Below are 26,425 nucleotides of genomic sequence, written 5' to 3'. Positions count from 1 at the left end.
TTCAAAGCCACTTTACTTTTATCTGACATAATGTAATGTGTCTCTTAGAGTTTAGCTGTAAGGGCATATTGCTTTCCTCAGATACAGTCACTATTACACTTTCATTATAGGTAATGAACTGTCAAAATTTAGGATTAAAAATTATATAAGCGCCTTTCAATGTGATATCCTATTGAAACATATTTAATTCTGCAAAGAGACTTTCTTAATTGATTGTTGGAAGCAAAGCTGGCTCCACACTATCTCCTTCACAGTTAATACTAATCAAAGGTCATTCATAACTTTAGCATTCTGCTTAAAAATGTGTAGAATAGATTAATATTTATTAGCAGTTCTTCAACTTCTATCACTCTGTCTAGCATCCCATTTTGTTATCCATTTTTTAAATTAATTTTACCAAGGTCATATTGGCTTATAACACTGTGTTAATTTCAGGTGTATATTATTATATATCAGTTTCTGTAGACTGCATTGCGTTCCCCACCAATAGTTTAATTTTTATCCGTCACCATACATATGTGCCCCTTTATCCCTTTCACCTTCCCCCACCCCTTTCCTCCTTTGGTAACCAATAATCTGTTCTCCTTATCCATGTGTTTGGTTAACTTCCACATATGAGTGAAATCATAGTGTTTGTCTTTCTCTGTCTGGCTTACTTCGCTTAGCATAATACCCTCAAGGTCCATCCATGTTGTCACAAATGGCACTATTTTGTCTTTCTTTATGGCTGAGTAGTATTCCAGTGTGTGTGTGTGTGTATATATATATATATATATATATATATATATATATATACACCACATCTTCTTTATCCATTTGTCTGTTGAGGGGAACTTGGGTTGCTTCCATGTCTTGGCTATTGTGAATAATGCTGAGATGAACATAGGTATGCATAATTTCTTTGAATTGTTGATTTCATGCTCTTTGGATAAATACCCAGTAGTGGGATAGCTGGGTCATATGGTATTTCTACTTTTAATTTTTTGAGAAATCTGTTATCTAAGAAAAACCACAATTCAGATATGTATTATTTAATTTCCTGTGGTTGATTTCCCTTTCTCCTTGTCAGGAGTTGACACAGTTATGGAGTTTTCTTTGGTTTCTATCATGAGTCATAAAAATCCGTATCAGTTTAATGAGGCTGCTGTGTGTAAAGCAATGGTTCTCAAACTTGAGCTTGAGTCAGCATCATCTGGAGGGATTGTTAAAACACAGTTTGCTGGGCCTCTCCTAGAGACTTTCTGATTCAGTAGGCCTAGTGTGACGTCCCAGAATTTGTATTTCTAACAAGTTCCAGGTGATGCTGATGCTGCTGGCCCAGGGACCACACTTTGTGAATCACTAGTCTAAGCTAAAAGAATGAAATTGGTGGCATAGGTAAGAATCCTTGCCTTTAAAGAGAGAATCTAAACATTGAGGATTTTTGAATATTCATCTGCATGGTATGTTAATGATCTTATTTTAATGATGTGTCAATCAGTGTAGTTTTCAGTGAAGTGTTTAGTCAATGCTAACACCATGTGTTCAGCATCATGCTAGGTATCATGGCATATACAAAAGAAGGTAATTTGATCTTTTTAAAAAGAGTTTATGTTCTTGCTGGAAAGACAGTGCTAATAATGCCAATTAAACAATCATTCAACAATGCAAGATATATGGTCCGGTACTAACGTTATCATTCAGAAAAATAATTGCTGTCAGAGTTTAGAGACGGGTGAGGGAATTAGATATGCTTAGGTTCTTCATGGCTTGTTTAGGAATTAGATTTGAAATAGTCCTCAAAGGTTACATGGATACTTTGGATAGGTCTGCTTAAGGAGTATATTCTGAGCTGATCCAACAGCAAGAGGAAAAGTGCTCCAATAAAAATTACAGAGGAGTAACATGAAAGAAAAGTTGCTTAAGGGAGGTTAATCTGACAGGCAAGTAGTAGGAATTGCAAGATAAAACCCAGAGTGTTTGTAAGTTTGAAATATTGGTGGTTTGAAATTTTCCGAAAATACTTTTTTCCAGGACAGTTGTGGAGGTTATTTCCAATCAATTTAGAAAAACAGATTTATTAAGGTATAATTGGCATACAATCAACTGTACTTTTTTTTTTTTTGCCAAGGAAAAGTCACCCTGAGCTAACATCTGTTGCCAATCTCCCTCTTTTTGCTTGAGGAAGATTCGCCCTGAGCTAACATCTGTGCCAGTATTTCTCTTTTTTCTATGTGGGTGGTTGCCACAGCATGGCCGCTGATGAGTGGTGTAGGTGTGCGCCCGAGAACAGACTCCAGGCTGCTGAAGCAGAATGCACTGAAGCCAACCACTAGGCCATGGGGCTGACCCCCAACTGTACATATTTTAAGTGCACAATTTCATAAATTTTGGCATATGTAAACAGTGATGAAAGTATCACAATCAAGATAACGACCATATCCATCTCCCCCAAAAGTTTTTTTGTGCCCCTCTGTAATCTCTCCTATCCACCACCTCATACCCAAAACCACCAAGTTGCTTTCCGTCACAACAAATCAGTTTGAATTTTTTAGAACTTCATATAAACAAAACCATACGTTACCAGGTCATTTGTATCTAGCTTCTTTCTCTTAGCATAGTTATTTTGAGATTCGTCCATGTTGTCACCTGCATCACAGTTCAAATCTTATTGCTGAGTAGTAGTTCATTGTATGTATATACCATGATTTGATTATCCATTCACCTGTTGATTGGTATTTGGATTGTTTCTAGTTTTCGGCCATTATGAACAAAGATTCTCTGGACATTTGTCTACAAGTCTTTCTGTAGCCATGCTTTATTTCTCTTGGGCAAATACCCAAGCATATGTTTAACTTTGTGAGAAAAACTGCCTGACTGCTTTGCAAAGTGGTCGTACCATTTACTTTCCAACCAGCAACACATACATTGGTGTGAGAGTTCCAGTTGCTCTGTACTCTGAACAGCACTTAGTATCATCAGTATTTTTTGCTTTAGTCATACTAATAAGTGTGTAGTGTTATCATATTGTTATGTAAATTTTCATTTTCCTAATGATGCCATGATAGAATAATGTTTAACATTTTTTGGGGCTTCTTTATCATCTGAATATCTTCTGTGATGAAGTATTTGTCCAAATATTTGTTCATTTTTAATGGGGTAATTTCCTAATTATTTAGTTTTGAAAATTATTTATATATTCTGGATACAAGTCCACTATTAAATATATGGCATGCAAATATTTTCTCCACTGTGACTTTTCTTCTTTTTTTGAGTGGAAAATAATGGTTTAATTGTTTAATAATAGTCGAAGAGTGGAAAGTTTAGAATGGTATCACTTTTAATAATTATCATTAGGCCAGAATCATAGTGTTATCTATCATATGTTTTTACCAGACTAGTTTTTACCAGACTCCCCACTAAACCAAAGGTTTCCTAAGGTCAACATTGCATTTCTATGACCCAGCCCAATACTAGCTATTTGGTAAGTCATTGTGTAAATTTTTATTGGATGAATTAACGATTAAATGATAAATGAATTATCCTCTTGGAGCATATTTAGAACTTTGACCTAAGTTCAGACCGAATAAAGGTATTTATGGTCTTGGATTTATTTAGGACACTGATTTACCCATCTGTAAAGCCAGATGAAAAAGATAATGGAAAGGATTTCAACAACCACACTTGGGCACAGTTTACACTGCTACTCCTCCTTCTATATTTCGGAGCCTTTTTTTTCCCATTGATGAGGAATGAATGAGTAGATTTGAAAAATGATCAGTGATCAATGGAACTTCTCAAATGACCACTTTTTTTAGTCATGGCATCTGTGGTAGTCACTTTGACAAACAGTAATTTGTTCATATGCCCATGTGATATTATGTTCCTTTCCCTGATTTCATGTCATTTGGAGCTATTCTGATTCTTTTTTTTATTATCATATAAGTTTGAGGTGTACAGCATTGTATTCTACATCCGTATACACTACAAAATGCTCACCACCGCAAGTCTAGTTACCATCCTTCACCATACAATTGATCCCCTTCACCCATTTCACCCACTCCCCAACTCTGTATACCTCTGATAACCACTAATCTGTTCTCTGTATCTATGACTTTGTTTTTGTTTTATTTGTTTGTTTGTTTTTGAGATTCCACATATGAATGAAATTATACAATATTTGTCTTTCTCCTTCTGACTTATTTCACTTACCATAATACCCTGAAGGTCCATCTATGTTGTCACAAATGGCAAGATTTCATTTTTTTTTATGGTTGAGTAGTATTTCATTGCATATATATACCACGTCGTGTTTATCCATTCATCCATTGATGGACACTTAGGTTCTTTTCATATCTTGACTACCGTAAATAATGCTGTAATGAACATAGGGTGCCTATATCTTTTGGAATTAGTGTTTTCATATTCTCCAGATAAATACCCAGAAGTGTACTAACTGGGTCATATGGTAGTTCTATTCTTAATTTTTTGAGGAATCTCCATACTGTTCCCCATAGTGGCTGCACCAATTTACACTCCCATCAACAGTGTATGAGGGTTCCCTTTTCTATATATCCTCTCCAACACTTGTTGTTTCTTCTCTTTTTTATAATAGCCATTCTAACTGGTGTGAGGTGATATCTCATGGTGGTTTTGATTTGCATTTCCATAATAATTAGTGGTGTTGAATATCTTTTCATGTGCCTGTTGGCCATCTGTATGTCTTCTTTGGAAAAATGTCTATTCAGATCCTCTGCCGATTTTTCAGTTGGGTGGTTTTTGTTGTTGTTGGTGACTTGTATGAGTTCTTTATATTTTGGATATTAACAACTTATTGGATATATGGTTTGCAAATATCTTCTCCTATTCAGTAGGTTGCCTCTTCATTTTGATGATGGTTTTCTTCACTGTGCAGAAGCTTTTTATTTTGATCTGTCCTGGAGAATGTTCCATGTGCACTGATGTAAGTGGAGTGTTGAAGTCCCCTACTATTTTTGTATTGCTTTCAGTTTCTCCTTTTAGGTCTGTTAATATTTGATTTACAGATTTTGATGCTCCCATGCTGAATGCATATTTATAAATGTCATATCTTCTTGTTGGATTGACTCCTTTATCATTACGTAATGCCCTTCTTTAACTTTTATTACAGTCTTTGTTTTAAAGTCTATTTTGTCTGATATGAGTACAGCCACTCCAGCTTTGTTTTTGTTTCCACTTATTGGGAATATCTTTTTCCACCCCTTCACTTTCAGTCTGTGTGTGGCTTTACTTCTGAAGTGAGTCTCTTCTAGGTAACATATAGATAAGGTTATTTTTTTATCCATTCAGCCACTCTATGTCTTTTGATTGGCAAACTTAGTCCATTTACATTTAAATTAATTATCAATAAGTGTATACTTATTGTAATTTTGTTGAGTATTCTCTGGCTGTTTTTGTAGTGGCTCTCTATTCCTTTCTTTTTCTTTTTCACTCTTCCCTTGTGGTTTGATGGCTTTCTTTAGCGTTATGTTTATTTTCCTTTTTTATTTTCTGTTGTGTATTTACCATAAGTTTTTTTGTGGTTACCACCAGGTTCACATATAGCATTGTGTAAATAGCACTCTTTTCTAAGTTGATAGCAGCTTAAATATGAACACATTCCAGAGCTTTATCTTTTTACTCCCTTCTCATGGTATATATTTTTTTATTTTATGCATCCTTTAACTAATTATTGCATATTTAGTTATTTTTACTATTTTTGTCTTTTAACCTTCACATTTGCTTTATGGGTGATTGATCCACTACTTCTGTTATATATTTACCATTTCCAGTGAGATTTTTACTTTTGTATGTTTTCTTATTGTTAATTAGTGCCATTTCATTTCAGCTTCAAGAAGTCCCTTTAACACTTCTTGTAGGTCCAGGTTAGTGGTGATGAACTCCTTTAGCTTTTGCTTATCTGGAAAACTCTTAATCTCTCCTTTGATTCTGAATGATAACCTTACTGGGTAGAGAATTCCTGGTTGGAAGTTTTTTCCTTCCTCTACTTTGAATATGTCATACCACTTCTTTCTGGCCTGTAAAGTTTCTGTTGAAAAGTCTGCTGATAGCTTTATAGAATTTCCCTTGTACATAATAAGTTGTTTTTCTCTTGTTGCTTTTAGGATTCTCCCTTTATCTTTAACTTTTATCATTTTAATTATAATGTGTCTTTGTGTAGGTCTCTTCGGGTTCATCTTATTTGGAACTCTCTAGGCTTCCTGGAGCTGAAAGTCTGTTTCCTTCCCAAGATTAGGGAAGATTTCAGTCATTATTTCTTCAAATAGTTTTTCTAGCCATTTCTCTCTCTCTTCTCCTTTCGGGATCCCTATAATGTGAATGTTATACTTTTGATGTTGTACCAGAAGTTCCTTCAGTTATCTTTATTTCTTTAAATTATATTTTTATTTTGTTGCTCTGTGTGGGTGATTTCCATTATTTTGTCTTCCAGTTACTGATTCATTCTTCTACTTCATCCATTTTGCTCTTCTTTATCCATTCCCCTCCAGTGTATTTTTCAGTTCAGTTGTAACTTCTGTGCTTTTTTATATTTTCTCTCTTTGTTGAAGTTCTTATTGTGTTCATCCATTGTTTTCCTGAGTTCAGTGAGTATCTTTATGATCATTACTTTGAATTCTTTATCCAGTAGACTGCTTATCTCAATTTCATTTACTTCTTTTTCTGAGGTTTTATTTTGTGCTTTCATTTGGAACATATTCCTTTGTCTCCTCATTTTGCTTAACTCTCTGTGTTTGTTTCTATGTATTATATAAATGAACTACCTCTTCCAGTGTTGATGGAGTGACTTTATGTAGGAAATGTCTTGTGGGGCCCAGAAGCAAAATCTCTCCTGGCCAGCTGAGCCAGGGGCTCAAAAGGTGTACCCAATGTGGGCTGCCTGGGCCCTTCTGATGTGGTGGGGCAGTGGCTGTGGTGTGAGGATGGTCAGGACTGTCACCCAGCCTGGTTGTAATGCATGGCTGTGGCTGCTGCAGCACATTGGTGGGTGGGGTGCCCAGCCTGCTGTGGGGCATGGCCACAACCCCTGTGCTGGTTGGTGGGGCTGGTGCCCAGTCTGGTTGCTAGGCACATCTGCAACCACTGCAGTGGATTGGTGGGCAGAGCTGGCACTCATTATGGGGACTAGATGCAGCCACTCTTGCTGCAGAGCTTTGGTGGCTAGGGCTATTCCCCAGTCTGTCTGTGAGGCACAGCTGAGGTGCCAAGGTGGGTGGGACTCTCAGTGGGGTATGCCTACTGGCAGTATCAGGTTAGAGGAGACATTCCAAAATGATGCTCACCGCTGCCAGCATTAGCAAGATAGATTGAGATCACAAACATGGCTCCTGCCAGTGTCTCAGTCCCTGGGGGGAGTTCCAACTAGTTCCTACCTCTCCAGAGATGCTTTAAGGTTGTTAACTGGATCTCCTTCGCCTATCGTCTGTGTGCTTTTCAAACTGGTGTTTTTGCACTGATTTCCAAGTCAAGTGATTCTGCACACAACTCCTTTAAGAGCAGGTTCTCTATCCCCTACAGTTCTATAGCTTTCCTGGATGTAATGCCCATTGGTTTTCAAAGCCATGTGTTTTGGAGGCTTGTCTTTCCTGTGTAGGATCAAAGGGTTGGGTTGCCTGATGAGGAGCTCAAATCACTTGCTCCTCAGGGAAAAGTTCCATACCTTTGAGATCCCTCCCAATTGTGGATCACCAAAGCTGTGGTGGGTTTTTTTCCTTGGCAAGGCTGTGTCTCTGCCACTCCTATCTGTCTCAATGCTGCCCTTTTATGCTTTGTGGTGTAGGTTCTGTTCATCCAATTTTTAGGTCCATTTCAGAAGGAACTATTCCATTTGCAGTTGTAGATTTGTTGTGTCCATAGGTGGAGGTGAATTTAGGGTCTTACTACACTGCCATCTTGAACCAACATTTGACTTGTCTCTTCATTCTCTTAACATTACCTTGCAAAGAGCAGAAATTTTTATTTCAATAAATTCCAATATTTTCTTTTGTGGATTGTGATTTTGGTGTCATATCTATGAAATATTTGTTTAACTCAAGGTCACAAAGAGTTTCTCCTATATTTTCTTCTAGGAGTTTTATACTTTCAGGTTTTACATTTTGGTCTAGGATCCATTTTGGCTTAACATTTGTATGTGATGTGATACACAGATTGAAGTTCATTTTTTTATACACTATTCAATTATTCCAGCACCATTTGTTGAAAAGACTATTCTTTGTCTACTGAGTTGCCTTTGCACTTTTGTCATAAAACAGTTGTCCATATAGTCTGTGTCTATTTCTAGACTTTATATTCTGTTCTATTGATGTAGTTGTCTATCTTTACACCAATACTACATTGTCTTGGTTGTTATAGCTTTACAGTGAGTTTTGAAATCAAGTTAGTAGAAGTCTTACAAATTTATTCTTCTTTTTAAAATGTGTGTTGTCTATTCTAGGTTCTTTGAAGTTCCGTATGAATTTTAGAATAGCTTTAAGATTTCTGCAAAAAAAAGTCTTCTGGGATTTTAACTGAAATTGGAATGAAACCTATAGGTTTCTATAGATCAATTTGTGAAGGACTGCTATCTTAATAATATTGAGTCTTTTGACCCATGAACACAGTATATTTTTCCATTTATTTAGGTTTTCTTTAAATTTCTCTGAGGAATGTATTGTAGTCTTCAGGGCACAGGTCCTGCACATTTTTTTCTAGTAATCTCTAAGTATTTCATATATTTTGGTACTATTTTAAATAGTATTTTAAAATTTTAATTTCTGATTTTTTGATACTCATATAGGAAAATACAAATGATCTTTGCAAATTGTTTTTATATCCTGCAATCTTGCTAAACTCACTTATTAGTAGTAGCTTTCATGTAAATTTGAACAAATTTTCCACATGGAGAATCATGTCATCTTCAACAGTTTCATTTCTTTATAATTTGAGTACCTCTAATCACTTTTTCTTGCCTAATTGTACTGGATACAGTTCAAGTTCAAGTACAATAATAAAGAGAAGTAATGAGAATAGACACCCATGCCTTCTCCCTGACTTTAAGGAGAAATATTTCAGTATTTTAAGTATGAGGTTAACTGTATTCTTTTCATAGGTTCCATTTATCAAACTAAGGAAGCTCCTTTCTATTCCTAGTTTACTGTCATTATCAGGAATAGATTTTGTTAAATGTTTTTCCTGCATCTATTGAGATGTTCATATGTTTTTTTTATTTCTAGTTAATATGATGAACCACACTGATTTTCTTTCTATTATGGTAAAAAAGCCCACATATCATAAAATTTACCTTCTTAATCATATTTAAGTGTACTGTTCAGTGGTGTTAAGTATATTTACATTGTTGTGAAACAGATATCTAGAAGCTTTTCATCTTGCAGAACTGAAACTCTATACCCATTAAACAAGAATTCCCCTTTGCCTCCTCCTCCAACCTCTGATAATCACCATTGTACTTCTTGTATCTATAAATTTAACTACTTTAGATACCTCATGTAAGTGGAATCGTATAGTATTTGTCTTTTTGTGACTGGCTTATTTTGCTTAGCATAATGTCCCTGAGGTTCATCATGTTGTAGCATGTGACAGGATTTCCCTACTTTTAAAAGCTGCATAGTAGCACCAATTGAAATGAGCATGCAGTTTTGTCCTTCATTATGTTAATGTGGTGTATTACATTCACTGGTTTTTATTTGTTGAACCATCCTTGCATTCCGGGTATGAATCCCAATTGGTCATGACGTATAACCCTTTTAATGTGCTGTTGAATTCACTTTTCCAATTTTTTTTTGAGGATTTTTGCAGCACTATTCATCAAGGGTATTCTTCTGTGGTTTTCTTTCCCTGTAGAATCCTTATCTTGCTTTGGTATTAAGGTAATGTTGGCCTCACAAAGTGAGTTTGGAGGTGTTTCCACCTCTTCCTGTTTTGGCAGAGCTTGAGGAGGATTGATATTAATTCTTCTTTAAATGATTGGTAGAATTCACCAGTGAAGGCTTCTGAGTTTGGACTTTTGTTTTTTGGGAAATTTTTTATTAAAATCTCCTGATTCAATTGCCTTAATAGTTATAAGTCTGTTCATATTTTCTATTTCTTAGTGATTTATTCCTGTGAGGTTTCGTGTTCCTAGGAATTTATACATTTCCTGTATGTTATCCAATTTGTTGGCATATAATTGTCGATAGTATTCTCTCATAATACTTTATATTTCTGTGTCATCAGTTGTAATGTTCCCTCTTTCATTTCTGATTTTAGTTATTCAAATTTTTTCTCTGTTTCTTACTTAATCTAGCTAAGGATTTGTCAATTTTGTCATCTTTTCAAAAAATAACTTTGTTTCATTCACTATTTTTCTATTCTTTGTTTTATTAATTTTTGCTCTATATTATTTCCTTTCTTCTGCTAGCTTTAGGTTCAATTTGTTCTTTTTCTAGGCTCTTGAAGTGTAAGGTTAGGTTGTTAATTTGAGATCTTTCTTCTCTTTTATGTGTACATTTATAGATATAATCTTCCCTCCTAACACTGCTTTCAATACACCCCATAAGTTTTCATATGTTTTGTTTCTGTTTTCATTTGCTTTGACATATTTTATAATTTCCTTTCTGACTTCCTTTTTGATCCATTTGCTGTTTAAGAGTATGCTGTCCAATTTCCACATATTTGTGGATTTTCCAGTTTTCCCTCTGCTATTGATTTCTAGTTTCATTCCACTGTAATTGGAGAAGATAGTTTATATAAATTTCAATCTCTCAAAATATTTGATACTTATTTTGTGGCCTAATATGAGGTGTATCCTGGAAAATGTTCCAGGTGCACTTGAGACGAATGAATATTCTGCTGTTATTACGTGGAATATTCTGCACATGTCTGTTAGGTTCAATTGGCTTATAGTGTTATTCAAGACCCTTACTTTCTTATTTATCTTTCGTCTCATTATTCTAGTCATTATTGAAAGTGAGATATTGAATTCTTCTATTATTATTGTGTTGTTTCTATTTCTCCCTTCAATTCTGTCAAAGTTTGCTCCATATACTTAGGAGCTCTGATGTTTGGTGTATAAATATTTATAATTATTATATCTTCTTGATAAATTGACTCTTTTATCCTTACATAAGGTCTTTCTATGTCTCTTATAACAGTTTTTGACTTAAAATCTATTTTGTGACATATCACTATAGCCACCTATGCTCTCATTTGTTTACCATTTCCATGGAATATATTTTTCATCCTTTCACTTTTAGCCTATGTCTATCATTAGATCAAAAGTGAGTTTCTTGTATATAGCATATAGTTGGATTCTGTTTTTTAAAATTCATTTAGCCATTTTATTTCTTTTGAAAGTGGAGTTTAATGCATTTACATTTAAAGAAATTTTAGGAAAAGAAGGACTTTTGCCATTTTATTAATTGTTTTTAGTATGTTTTGTATCTTTTTGTCCTTTCTTTTCTCTCTTACCAACTTCCTTTGTGTTTCATTGATTCTTTTTCTAGTGATATGCTTTAATTTCTTTCTCATTTCCTTTTGTGTATATTCTCTATATAATTTTCTTTCTGGTTACATTGTAATTGCATGAAACATTGTGAAGTTATAAAATTCGATTCTAAATTGATAACAACTTAATTTACATTGTATACAAAAACTCTACTCCTATACAGCTCCATCCCTGCATTTGTGTTATTGTCACAAATTACATATTTATATATTGTCTACTAATTAACATTGATTTATGCTTTTGTTATTTAATTTCTATATGAGAATTAAAAGTGAGTTTATGGACAAAATAACGTTAATACAGGTCACTATATCTGTCCTTGTATTCATCTTTATTAGAAAACTTTATATTTTAATACTTTCATGTTATTTTATAGCACCCTTTCCTTTCATCTTGAAGAACTCTTGTTAGCATTTCTTCACAGCAGGTCTAGTGGTAATAAACTCCCTCAGCTTTTGTTTATCTGAAAAAGTCTTAATTTTGTCTTCATTTTGAAGGAGAGTTTTGTTACATACAGTATTCTTGGTTCACAGTTTTTTCTTTCAGCACTTTTAATATGTCATCCTACTCCCTTCTGGCTTGAAAGGTTTCTGCTGAGAAAACTGCTGATAATCTTATGGAAGCCTGGTTGTATGTGATGAGTTACTTTTCTCTTGCTACTTTCATGATTGTCTCTTTGTCTTTAACTTCTAGCATTTTCATTATAATGTGTCCGGGTGTTGGTCCCTAGGATTTATCCTCATTGAAGTCTTTGTGCTTCTTGAATCTGTATGTCCATTTCTTTCTTCAGATTTGGGAAATTTTCAGCTATTATTTCTTAAAAACTCCTCTCTGATTCTTGCTCTCTCTCTTCTCCTTCTGAAATTCTTATAATGTGTATATGATCTGTTTGATAGTGTCGCAGAAGTCTCTTACACACCCTTAAATTTTCTTCATTCTTTTTTCTTCTTGCATCTCTAACACAATGATTTCAAAAAATCTGTCTTCAAGTTCTCTGATTTTTTCTTCTGCCTTATAATGTCTGATTTTGAACCCCGCTAATGAATTTTTCAGTTCAGTTATTGTATTTTTCATTTCCAGACTTTCTGTTTTTTTTATAGTTTCTATGTCTTTTTGATATGGTAATTTTGTTTATACATCATTTGCCTGATTTTGTTTAATTGCCTATCCATGTTCTCTTTTAATTCATTGAGCATTTTAATGAAAGCTAATTTTAAAATCTTTCTTGGGCATCTCATATATTTACATTGCTTTAGGGTTGGTTTCGGAAGTTCTGTTTTGTTCTTTGTGCCATGTTTCCCTGTTTCTTTGCATGCCTTGTGGTTATTATTTGAGACTTGGGTATTTGAAACAAGACTACCTCTACCAGTCTTTGTTGACTGGTTGCATACAGGGAAAGACTTTTACCAATCAGCCCAACTAGAGCTTCTTCTTGAACCCCTTAAACTTTTTCTGAAGATGTATCTTCTCTGGGCTTATGTGTGTGCCTTTAGTCATCTCAAATTCCCATAGACACTTGTCCTTGCTTCTTCTCAGTAGTCCATATTCTCTAGCTCTCCCTGGAGTCTGTTTGCAGAATTTAAGCTCTAATGTGCCATGGTGATCACTGTTTTCAGCAGCTTCAAAACGAGTTTACCAGTCCCATCAGTATGCTGAGTCAAATGAGACCAATACCAGTTCCTCACGGAGCCCCCAGACTCACCAGAATGTTGCATGCATTTTCTACCCTTTTATTTCTGTCCTTAGGTTGGATCCTCTGTGTGGGAGGTTTCCTCTAATCCTTTCAGGGGGTTCTTTTCCCACCCTCTGGGCATTTCCTGACAGGCAGGAGCTGAACAGTACTCTGCTGAATACTGGAGGGGGAACCCATGCAGATCTACAGAGCTCTCTCTTTGTGCAGTTCTTTCTTCTCCAGTACTCTTCTCTGCAAATTCTTGCTTTTTTGGTTTCCACAGACTCTTAGCTCTGTCTCCTCAAGTCCGAGGGTCTGCTAGGCTCTGCTTGGGTTTCCCTTCCCTGTTCTTTAGCCTGGAAACTCTCTCAAAGCACTTAGTATGGTTCAACTTCTTAGTTTCCAGTGTTTCTGGGGTTACTGCCATTCATTGCCTAATGTTTAATGTCTTGAAAATAACCTTTTAAATATATTTTATCCAGTTTTAAAGTTATTTCAGGCAAGAGAGTAAGTCTGGTACCTATTACTCCATCTTAGTTGGAAGCAGAAATTACCTCTATGCATTTTTATATAACAGTCAAGCAACTATGGCTAATAAATTGTTATTCATATCGCCTTACTTATAGATATAATACTTTTGGAGACAGAGGAAATAAAAATGAGATTGAAACAAGTTAAAGTTGAAAAATTTTCTCTATAGGTATAGGAACTAGAATTTGAAACTCAGGAGAAAGGTAACTTGTTGAGGTCCTTAAAGGGGGCCATGGAATGAAGGTTATTTAAGAAAAATAAATAAATACACAAGAATAAACTTGTTTATAATATGTGCATGATCTTGATTTTTGTGAATTTTTTCTTATCAATACTTAACATTAAAAATATTCATTTTTACACTTGATAGTATGAGTAAGATAGTATGAAGGCATAAAGCAAAATATATTCTGGAATAGTTATTAGAAACTTCCTTACATACAGGTATATAAGTAATTTAAAAAACTAAATATGTCATTCTAAAACAACGCCAAGATAAAGGCAAACAACCAAAGCTATCCATATAAGTGCCAATAATTCTTCCACTTTGATTGAACTGATTGCTCAGGTAAGTTAACACCTAGTGTATTCAGGTGATTGTTCATTTAATTAGCCAATTGCTATACTACTTTAGGTCAGTCTATTCTCTATTTTGGTGTTTAAATAAACTGGACAACTTATTGGTAGAAACCAACATTAATATTTTGGCTTTAAGAGTGAGATACTTAGGGGGCCGGCCTGGTGGCATAGTGGTTAGGTTCATGTGCTCCGCTTTGGTGGCCCAGGGTTTGCAGGTTCAGATCCTGGGCACAGACCTACACACTGCACATCAAGAGATGCTGTGGTGGCATCCTACATACAAAGTGGGCACAACGCTCAATTCAATGAGTGATAGATAGATTTCACATCTATTAAATAGAAAGATAGATTTCATATCTATTAAAATGAAGAGAAGCACAATCTTTTAAAAGTTTGATCTCAATATATATTAAATTTTCTTTAAGTGAAAATCATATTTGATATGTTTTAATGTTAAAGTCAAATTTACTTTATAAGCCTTTCCTATTATGTATAATTGCATCATAGCTTAGATCATAGAAACTGCATTAATTTGGATGACATTTTAGTCAAGATCTTTTAAACTTAGTGTAGTTTTCTTTCATCAATTATTACTGTTTTCAAAATATGCAGTCTCCTTCACTTTTAAAAGACAACATGTAACATAAATGAATGATTTAATTTCCATTTTCCAATTGTACATTTAAAATCAATTGTGGCATTTCTATGTGGACAGAGAAGATTTATTTTAATTGAAATAATTCTATATTTCTCTTCTTTCACTTTTCCAATTAAATCCCCTACCAGAAATGCAGCTTTTTCAGAGAAGAAATTAATAGACTATAACTACCTGTATTAAACTAAATGGCATCTGATAAATTTTTAAATTACAAAAACTTCCTTAAGAAGGTTAATAATTCTAGGTTCTTATTTTACAAGCAATATTTCAAGTTCAGTCAACAAAGATTTATCATAGAATACTTCTAACATTTCTCTAACTAGAAGAGAAAATAATTCTGATCAAGAGAACAAAACAGACATTAAGATTCTTTGAGTTTATCACAGTTTTACTACTGGTTTACTGATTATGGAATGAATTCACTTAGGTTGTGCTTACACTTTGAAATTAAGGATAATTAGGCATCTCTATTATTAGTCTTGTAGCCACAGGCCCTCTAGGACATTCAACTGACCCCATCTTATCAACACAGTAATTAAGAGTCATTTTTCAGGACCTGAGAAATGATTCCTTGTCCAGTTCAGGCTCGTTGAGACAATCAACCCATCAACTGGACCTGTGCAAATGCCCAGTAAGTGACCCTTTTGATGTCAAGGGGCTGAAAACTCCACCCTCAGGTCATACTAACACTACCATTTTATGAACACATCCTATGAAGAGTCATGAAGCTTGACTATGCTTGCACAGATCATCAATTATCTCACTTCTCCTTATCTCCACTCATCTATCTCCACACTTCAGATTGTGCCACCCTCCATCCCATAATTTTTGCCCCAAGTTCTAGATCAGGGAGACAGATTTGAGAGCATTGTCTCTCATCTCCTTGCAGGTCAACCCTGTAATAAAGCTTTATTCTTTTCTCAAAAACTGATGCCTTAATAATTGGATCTTTATGTGCATTGTTCAGGAGAACCCCAATTTTGTATGGTAACAGTCCAGGCTAAAAATTACTTTTACCTGAAAACATTCATATTGTTTTGATGCTATTTAGTGCGAGTATTCAAATGTCTCATGCTCAGTTTTATTATTTATTTTGCGTGTAATGACACATTTTAACTTTTCTATGTATCATTAAAAAAATCTTTAATGGATTTAACTCTTTGGGAGCAACTTGCCTCCTTCTTTATGAAGACAACAAGTAGCCAAGAAGCATCATCAGCCTTAAATCCTCTTTCTGCAAACTTGCTTGCATCATCCTCAGCTTTTACTCCTTTTTAAAACCTAATTCCTCACATATGTCCTTGATCTCATCCTCTTTTGCCTCATTGCTCCATCAGACATTTCTTTTAACGTTATATTTTTAATCTTTCTCTTTATTGGTTCTTTCCTTTAAGCTTGTAAACATATTCATACTTTTTCCATTTTATAAAGCAACACTCTACCTTTAATCCTTATTGTCTCCCAGAAGTCAATCAATCTTCTTACTTCACTTATTGACAGAATAGAATAAACACATTTATTGTTTACACATTTGCATATTTTTCAATGTCTTTCCAAGGGGCTCATAGATACATTCATCACTCTGCCCTTTCCTGGGAATATTCACACAGCCTCTCTGAAATTGTCAGAATTTTATTTTGCTTTTGTAACAGCTTATTTCTGAAGTACTGTCAGCACAAATGTTATTTTTTTTCCTCAAGAGAATAAGAATATTGTTGTGTTTGAGTCTCAAAGGCTTCACTAATAGACTAGCAATGTGACAGGATTAAATTCAACATAATTAAAATTGAGAGTGGGCTATATACACTCACTAAGAAAAGAACCCTTCTTTCTGGCATGTTGAATACAAATATAAGCAATTTTCCCTGTTAAATTATAGATAATTTAATTCCCTTTTAATCTAAATTAAATGTGAACATAAGAGCCTTTTATAGTCAAAGGTTCATTGATGACATTAGTCAACACACTTTAAAATCAGTAGGATGTAATTTAAAATACCAATAATCTGCTGCTTTCTCTAATTGGAATTAATGTCTTATAGTGTATATTTTATTCGCATGATAAATTTTTGTCAAAAGTAAAACTGTGTTGATCAACTTTAATAGGGACCATGCTTAATACACAAATAGATAAAAATATGATTTACTTGAAAGGATGAGAAGCTTTAAATTAATTTGTGGCATAGAGCTGTAGTCAGCTTATGGACAGCAAAATGATCAAGATAAGCATGAAATAAGTTTTCAGTTTCATTGCTCATTCTTTTAAAATTCAAGTAAATGTGTGTAAATCTAATCAAACAAGACATGCTCATTCTTTATACAAAGCAATATCAGCCTGCAAAAAGCAGTCCAACACCCACTTCAATCATGCCAGTTAGTTTCAACCATTCCCCAAGGTTTTTTTCACTCCATAGTCTTAAATGTCAATGAAAGCATAGTGGTTATTGATGAATGCTGAGGAGATACACTGTACCAGATGTCTAGAATTATTCTGACGTTTAGTTTTACATTGAGAAGTGCAGTAAAATGGATGTTATACAGCCGTAATTGAAAGCGTTTGGTCTTTAAAATAAGGCACATTTTAGAAAAGAAAATTTAAAGTTATGGGATATCCACAGATATTTACATATACTATCACCTTTGGGGCCAATGCCTTATATGCAAAATAACTTGTAGGTTTAAAAAAATAAACAAAAACCTTTAATTCAGAAAGGGCAACGGCTTTCCTTCCTTAGGGAAAAATTATTACATGTTGGCCGTGTTTATACATCTCTGCTACAGAATCCTAGAAGCATATCAAATAATTGTGCTACAATATTATTGCAATTCTCCCTACCATTCTGGACTCTCTGTTTCTTTTTTCAGGCTCTACTCAACCATTAAATGTTGAAATTCTTTAGGTTTCTCTTATCATTCTTCTCACTGTTATGCCCTTGCCCTATGCAAGTGGTTCTCAGATTCCTGGAACCACCAGAATCAGCATCACCCAAGAAGGTTGTTAGATATATGAATTCTCAGCTCTCGTACTAGACCTATTGATTCAGAAACTCTGGGGTGGCCCCAGAAATCTGTGTTTTAACAAGCCCTCCAGTTGATTCTGACATACAACTCATTCTGACTTGCCCTTGCTGTTCTCACCTGTGCCTATGGCTTCAAATACTATATCAATGCAGATGACTCACAAATTATATGTCTAGTCCAGTGTTATTCTCTGAACTCTAGATTCAGAGGCAGTGCCTATTCAAAACTCCATAGGATGTCTCAAAGGTACTCCAAACTCTGCATGTTCAAAGACCGAATTCACAATCTTGTCCCTGAAACCTGGTCCTCTTTCAGTATTCCTTATTTTATTAAAAATACAATGAAATTCATCATGTTATAAAGTCAGAAACCTAATAGCCATCCTTGACACTTCCCTCCCTCTCAATCTCTAGAGCCAAATTTGTTGATTTTATCTCCTAAAGATATTTTGAATACATCCACTTGTTTTTATTTTCACGCCCACCATTCTAGCCCAAGCAAGCCTTTTTATCTGTCTCTTCACATACCCTTTGCTCCTTCTACCAACCTCTTCTCTACCTGATCCGGTTACTTCTTTCTTAAAATCTTCCAGTTGCTTACTTTGGCTCTTGAGATAGACTAAAATCCTTAACTTGATGGTTTACAAAGTCTTCTGGGTCTGACTGATGCCTGCCTTGGTAGCCTCAACTTGCATCGTGATAGTCCTTCCTCTATATTCCAGCACACTGGCCTTCTGTAGTTAGCATAGCTCTCCTCAACTATACTAAGCTCTATTAGGACTGAAAAGAAATCATTTTACCCTTTTTTTTTTCTGCTGAGGAAGATTTGCCCTGAGCTGACATCTGTTGCCAATGCTCCTCTTTTTTTTTTTATTTGCTTGAGGAAGATTAGCCCTGAACTAAGATCCATGCCAATCTTCCTCTACTTTGCTTGTGGGTTGCCATCACAGCATGGCTGAGGAGTGCTGTATGTCCGCACATGGGATCTGTATCCACGAACACAGACCGCTGAAGCAGAGCATACTGAACCCAGCCACCATGCCAATGGGTTGGTCCCTCATTTTACTTTTTTAAAAAAAAATTCCATTGTATTTCTCAGGACATAGTACCTAACACATAATTGAGGCTCAATGAATATATATTGAATTAATGAATGGATAGAAATTACTTACTAATTCATCTCATCTGAACATTCAGCAGCAAAGTAGAAACTCTTGATTCTTGCATGGGAGGCTTGGAAAGCACTAGAGCAAAAAAGACAGAAAGCAGAGAATTCAGTTTTGTTTCCAGTAATAATTGAAACATTTAATATTATAGCCATAAAAGGGTCACAGCAACCGTATAGTACAATCTTCATTTTGTATATAAGTAAAGTCCAGAGAGGTTAAATGACTTGCTAAAGGTAATATGGTAGTGACAGAGACTTAATCAGGACACCGATTTTTAGTCCAGTGCTCTGAGAATGTTGAATGTTTTCTCTTAGAAGATTAATAACTCTCTCATTTTTAAATGAAATGTCACAGTCAGCGTGAAAGGGGTGAAGTATGAGGCTTTAACAATAACTGAATTATTAATCAGATTCTACCTTTTTGCAGAACTATTAGTTTTCTCTTCTTTCAAAAGCCCATGTTTTTCTCTTGGCTTGTGAACATGTGAGTTAAATATGGCCTTTTTCGTTCTATTGGCTTATATCTTATCGAAAGCAAATGAAATACCTATGCCTATGAATTTGGGCTTCTGTTGCCCAATATTCTAATTAGAAGATATGAGAACATGTATGCATTATACATTTGCATAATATATTTGTTAACAAATCATTTTTCCTGTTTTGTGAATGGTCCAACTATTTTGCTCATTTTTCTGAAGAAGTCTTAGTGCTTGAAATTCATTTGTCTCAACACCTTAGATAATTAGGATACTAATCTTTTTTGTTTCTCTGGCAAATTTTCTATATATTTTTCCTTATTGTACCATCTTTTTGACCCATAAAAGGTGTAAATTTCATGTAGTCAAATCTTTTTTACTTTCGCCTTTATGATTTCTTCTAACAAGCTTAGATAAATCTCATACAGGTTTGAGAAGGAGTCACTTCTATTTTCTTCTAGATTTTGGTTAGCAGGACATTTAATTTATATCCTTTTATAGATAAAAATAATCAAAGTATTGCTCATCATTTCCTTTGGGTTCATATGTAAAATCATGGCTTATTTGAAACTCTTATAACATACATTCCCTTTAAGTCACTGAATATTAATGCTCATGGAAAATCATAAAGTTCTTTTACTTCTGAGAACACCTTCAATAAATACCAATGTTGTTTCTCCAAGACACAGCTTGTGTTAATTATTTTTAACTTACAGATCTATTAGGAATGCAGGAAGTTGTACTCAGTCTTATACAATAAGATGGGCCTTCTACTTTCTGTTTGTAAATTAGGTCCTTCTAACTTTCTTCATATTATTGAATAAATTATGGTTCTGAAATAATTAATAACATTGTAGTGAAATTAAAAAAAAATTGTAAACAAATGTAAGTGCCAGGAGTAGCCTAGAAAAAATTATAATGCATCTTTTAGGTGCACTGTGAAAACCTGAAGATTTTAAATTTAAAAGTATAGTCACTTCTCCATTATTTATTGGTAGATAGTTCTTCCCATTTGTTTGCTGCATTCACCCTTCTTCAGTAAACATTACTGAGGTTTTCCAAACAACACTCATCAGTACTCTCCCAGACGGGTATAGAGTGGAGGAGAAAAGGGGGCAAACACTTTTTATTAACCCTTGTTATTTAATTCTTGCTGGATGCTTTCTGACATTTTTCTAGCACTCTATTACTTATGGTACAGTGACATTTTGCCTGTATCTCTCACCTCATAACTCCTAGTTATATTTTGATATGTCTGGATGATCTATTCAGAGTCCTTTGAGGACTGAGAACTATCTCATTCACCTTAACTTTGTTAGTGCTAAGCACAATGGTTTTACACCTAGAAGGTAATTCATAAATGTTTTTAGATGATGAATAATCATGTTTTCAATGGTCCTGGATAAACTTTGAAATGTTCTAGATTTTATTTCTATAAATGTGAATATTGCAACAGATTAAAATGTAGTTTTTTTGGAGGGGGAGATTGGCCCTGAGCTAACATTCATGTCCATCTTCCTCCACTTTATATGTGGGACGCCTGCCTCAGCATGGTTTGATAAGTGGTGTGTAGTTTTGCACCCAGGATCCAAACCGGTGAACCCTGGGCTGCTGAAGCAGAGTGTGCGAACCTAACTGCTATGACACTGGGCTGGCCCCAAAATGTATTTTTTTAATATAGGGATTAAAAATTCATATACTATCCCTTTAATGGATTAATTCTTAATTTTCAGACTGTGGTAATTATCTATGCTTTATGATAATTAATCATAATTTTTTTTCCTTTCCTTCATATTACTAAAAGCAAGCTAAGTATCTAAATCATTTACATATATTTCTCCACCAGAGGTATTTTGTATTCGTCAAATATAATATTTTAACATATATGAATGCTGATATACATTAGATTTCATCTGCATAGCCCAAAACTATTTAATAATTTTTAAAAATTTTTGTCAAAAATCTGTTAGCAAGTAGACAAAAAGATCCTAGTTGTTTAACAATTGAATTCAACTTTAAAAATAAATTCTCTTCAATTAATTTGTGTTCAGGCATAGACATAAATAGCCAAGTTTCTATTATTTCACTACATGTTTAATGTCAAAATTTTAAATATTCATGTTAATGATCTATTTATGAATATATGGATTCACCAAGATATGTACATTTAGAGAGAAAAACTTCTGAGAAATGGGATCCCAGTTACCCAAATATTTTGAGGGTGGCCCCCTACAGAGACCCTGGTTGATTTTATGTTTAAAATCTGTGATCCTTACTCATGTGCGTTTCTGACTAAATGGGCAAACTTAACCCAAGTTAATTTAGAACACCAATGGCCATTATGGGGAAATTTTGAACTCCACAAATTTACTTTTATTAAAACTGATTTAGACAACCATAGCTCTTTAATTTTCAAAACTGAATGGATCATCTATTTCAATTGGCAGTTTTAGGCTCCCAAACATTATCAGGAGTCTAAAATGGCCTCTTTCCAAAATAAAATTTTAAGATTAACTGAGACAAACAAATGGTTAAAGAAAGACAAAATGGCTCCTGAAGATTCATGTTCCTCTTCCTTGGCTTCTTTGTCTCAGGCTCCACCTTCACCACCATCATGTTCCTCTTCCCCAACTCCTTGTGCTCAGGCTCAGCCTCTGGTGCCATCTTACTCTTTCCCTCTATACCATTTACACCTCCTCTATACCCTCAGTTCCCCCATACTAACTGTCTCTTTGAACTTCCTCTTTTCCCTGAAACTCTCTCCACTCCTTCTTCTTCTGAACCTATCAGAACCTGTCCCTTTAAAATTAAGCCTTCTGAGGATCCAAAGGCTAAACCCTTAATTTCTTATATTCTCTGAACTGTGGCTGAACCGTAAGCCATAGTCAAAGATTTTCCCAAAGTAACCAAAGATCTGCACAGATTTGCTGAGGAATTTAATATAATCACTCAATCTTACCAACCTGGTTTGTCTGACTAATATATCAGCTAGTTCATATGCTTGACAGTGAAGGCCAGGCCCAGCATTGGATGAAAACCACTAATTTGGAAAATCTGGAAAAGTCTCTGGGATTTCAACTGGGGGTCCAATCCACTGAACTGTTATATGATCAGGATCAGGTGATCGCTAGGCAACTTCATCAAGCAATTCCTAGGGCTTTCCCAAAGCCTGTTGATTGAAACAAAATTCAGGCTTGCTCTCAAAAATCTGATGAACCTGTTCATGACTATTACGATCAGCTTCAAATTGTTTTTAAAGAAAATCCTGGTCTTCCTTCAGATGCTGGTTCCACCCTGGTAGCTTTTAACTCTATGTTTATTAATGGGCTGAACCGGAACCTATCCCTTCTAGTAAAAAGGACCAGGATGGGATGGGAAACTACGTCCACTTCAGATTTAGTTAATCTGGCATACCATCTTCCTTGCACTTTGGATGAGTCACCTGAAAGACCGCCAACATTCTTAATCTTCAACTCCTACAAATGAAGGCCCCTAAGTGAAAACAAAATTCTCTTAGTTTCTGCTATTATTGCAAAAAGCATGACATTGAAAAAGAAATCATTACAAATTTAAGTGCTTCAGGCACCTTCAGTTCTTTAACCAGTCTTTTCAATGCCCTCCAAATTCCCACGATGGAACTCCAAGGAACTACAGGAGCTCTTCCAATCTTCCCTCTTAATAGATTTGGAGAAACATTTCTCCAGATTGGAGATGAAATTTTTTTCTGTCCTAATTGACACTGAAGCCACACTTTCAGTGCTCAGCCCCACTATTATAAAGCAGCCCCTGCCTTGGAATACTAAAACAGCTCAAATAGTGGGGATTTCTAACAAATCTCAACAGGTTTCTCTCTCTGAACCTATTGCCTTTTTGTTTAGGCCCTTTGAGAAACACACACTCTTTTATCCTTGGTTCCTCCACCCCAATTCATTTATTAGGCTGAACTTTCTTGGAAAAGTATCATGCTGGAATTTTTTTCTTTCAAAAAGGGGAAATAATTCTAGAATTTGACAATAGTCATTGAAACAGCCAACCAAGTGAATTAAATGACACTTTGACATTTTTTTATTTGCTCTATCTATGATGGTACTAGAACTTATTCTGGAAACACCGATCATTTGTCCCTGTTGAATCAGCTACCTTCCTCCTTATGGGCAACATCTCCAACTGGTAGTGATAAAATTCACAGCACACCTCCCTTCAAGATTCAAACAGATCCCTCAAAATCTCTCCCTAGAATTAATAACTACCTTATCAGTAAGCCCTTCAAGGTATGAAGCCCATAATATAAGATTACAAGGCTCAAGGCCTCATTATCCCTTGTACTAGTCCCTGTAATACTCTTATTTTAACTGTGAGACAACCTAAGGGCCCAGGGTAGAGGTTTGTCCAGAATCTCTGAACAATAAACAACATTGTTATCCTTTGACATCCTATTGTTCCTAACCCTCATATGCTACTAACACATCCATTCCCACTGGAAATAAATTCTTTATGGTAATTGACTTATGCAGTGCATTCTTTAGTATTCCAGTCAAGGAAGCTAGCCAATATCTTTTTGCCTTCACTCGAGAAGGGAAACAATTCACCTGGGTGGTAATGCCTCAGTGTTTTACTGAGAGTCCTTCTTATTTCTCACAAATCCTGAAGGCTGATCTGGATGATATAAAGTCCCCTAGGAGTTATAGTTTATTTCAACATGTGGATGATTTGCTTCTTTGCCCTCCCCCACAAGTCTCCTCCAGAAGGTGTCCTTTCAGTCTCTCTGAAAAGGCACCTGTTAAGTACTGCTGACTAACCCTTGTGCTACAAAACTCCAGGGAATAGACTCTTGGGTTCATGTGACACATCTAAAGAAAGCACCAAACCCTGACTGGACCTGCACATCATCTGGTGAACTAAAAGCAAAGATTTCCCAGAATTGAAGCAGACAACATCTGATGAGACAGCTTTCTCAAGATGTCTGGACCAGGCCTGTTGAAAGTTTGTCTGCCAAACTTTTTATGATAATGTAACGCTTCAGATGCTCTCCAATTCTTATGATCTTAATAACATACGGACTTTAGCAAAAAAAAAAAAATGCCTGTGAATTCTCTCTCCCATCCATCCTTGTTACTCAAATGTGACCTCAGTAGATTTCCAATCTGTGCACTTTCCCTTCAACACGGGGCACAACACCCAGGAGAGGTCTTTCTTGGCATTGAGGCACAAAAGGTCAATGAAACTGGAAAAACCTGACTCTTGATCAGTGATGCTTTCAGAGAAAGATCTCAGTCAAAACAGAGAAATGTGAAAATTAATAAATAGAACCTCCTTAAAATGGAGTCATGAGGCCATAAAGGGGAGCTCTCACAACCCTACAACAATGGCAGAGCCCAACAGGAAGAAGAAAGTTTTCCTCTTCTTGCCCAGCAAGAGCTCAGTCAATTAAAAACCACTACATCTCGAACTCTCAATTCTTCCAATGGACTCTTCATTTACAACAGCCCTCCCAACTTCCTCTTCTATAAAAAAATTTCTTCTCCTCTGTTACTAGGAACTTGCACAAGGCTCGTCATGGTTGCAGACTCCAAATTGCAATTCTTTGATGATCCTGAATAAACCAATTTTTGCTGGAGAAATAACTGGATATTTATTTAAGGTGAACAGAAGTATACAGGCATATCTTGTTTTATTGTGCTTCACTTTATTGCACTTCACAGATACCGCATTTTTTTACAAATTGAAGGTTTGTGGCAACCTTGTGTCAAGCAAGTCTATCAGTGCTATTTTTCCAACAGCATTTACTCACTTCATGTCTTTATGTCACATTTTGGTAAGGTATGTACATTTGTTTTGTAGACATAATGCTACTGCATATTTAATAGTCTTTGGTATAGTAGAAACATAACTTATTTTGATGAGGAAGATTCACCCTGAGGTAACATCCATTGCGAATCTTCATCTTTTTTTGCTTGAAGAAGATTAGCCCTGAGCTAATATCTGTGCCAATCTTCCTCTATTTTGTATGTGGGATACTTCCGCAGCATGGGTGATGAGTAGAGTAGGTCCAGGCCTGGAATCCAAACCTGCAAACCCAGGCTACTGAAGCAGAATACATGGAACTTTAGCCACTTGGCCATGGCACCAGTCCCTAAACATAACTTTTATATGCACTGGGAAACCAAAAAAGTTGTGTTACTTGTTTTATTGCAATATTCTCTTTATTGTGGTGCTCTAGAACCAAACACACAATATTTCTGAGGTATGCCTGTGTATATATATTTTAAAGTTCCCTGTAGCATGATGTAGAGTTAAGAGCTTAAGGCTGGTCCGAGTGCAGTGGTGTTTACAATTAATCGATCACAGTCAGTTACAGATTTGGGGCTGGCCCGGTGGTGCAGTGGTTAAGTTTGCACGTTCCACTTCTCGGAGGCCCAGGGTTCGCTGGTTTGGATCCAGGGTGCGGACATGGCACCGCTTGGCAAAAGCCATGCTGTGGTAGGCATCCCACGTATAAAGTAGAGGAAGATGGGCACGGATGTTGGCTCAGGGCCAGTCTTCCTCAGCAAAAAGAGGAGGATTGGCAGTAGTTAGCTCAGGGCTAATCTTTCTCAAAAAAAAAAAAAAAAAAGAGCTCGAGCTTTGGGATCAATCACACTTGGGCTCAAATCTAGACTTTGAGAGTTACTAGCTAAATGACTGTGGGCAAGTTAATTTAATCTCTCAGTCTTCTAATCTATAAAATTAGGATAACGACCCACAGGGCCATTGTATTAAATGAAATAGTGTATGGGAAGTGCTTATGTAGGTATATATAGGTATATATAGTGCCTGGAACAAAGT

The 26,425-nt window shown here is 35.4% G+C and overlaps 1 protein-coding gene across 1 annotated transcript in view; it reads right to left on the bottom strand.

Annotated features, from left to right (window-relative positions):
* Positions 1-26,425, bottom strand: part of LOC139081031 (connector enhancer of kinase suppressor of ras 2-like) — a 76,851-nt gene that overhangs the window by 30,793 nt on the left and 19,633 nt on the right. The window contains exon 2 of the mRNA XM_070604723.1: positions 19,129-19,200. Coding sequence (XP_070460824.1) covers positions 19,129-19,136 — 8 coding nt within the window. The 5' untranslated portion in view covers positions 19,137-19,200. The remainder of the gene's footprint in view (positions 1-19,128; positions 19,201-26,425) is intronic.

The sequence above is a fragment of the Equus przewalskii genome, chromosome X, assembly GCF_037783145.1.
Source record: "Equus przewalskii isolate Varuska chromosome X, EquPr2, whole genome shotgun sequence".
Taxonomy (NCBI): Eukaryota; Metazoa; Chordata; class Mammalia; order Perissodactyla; family Equidae; genus Equus; species Equus przewalskii.
The sequence above is the reverse complement of the archived record's forward strand: the minus strand, read 5'-3'. Positions and strand labels throughout refer to the sequence as shown.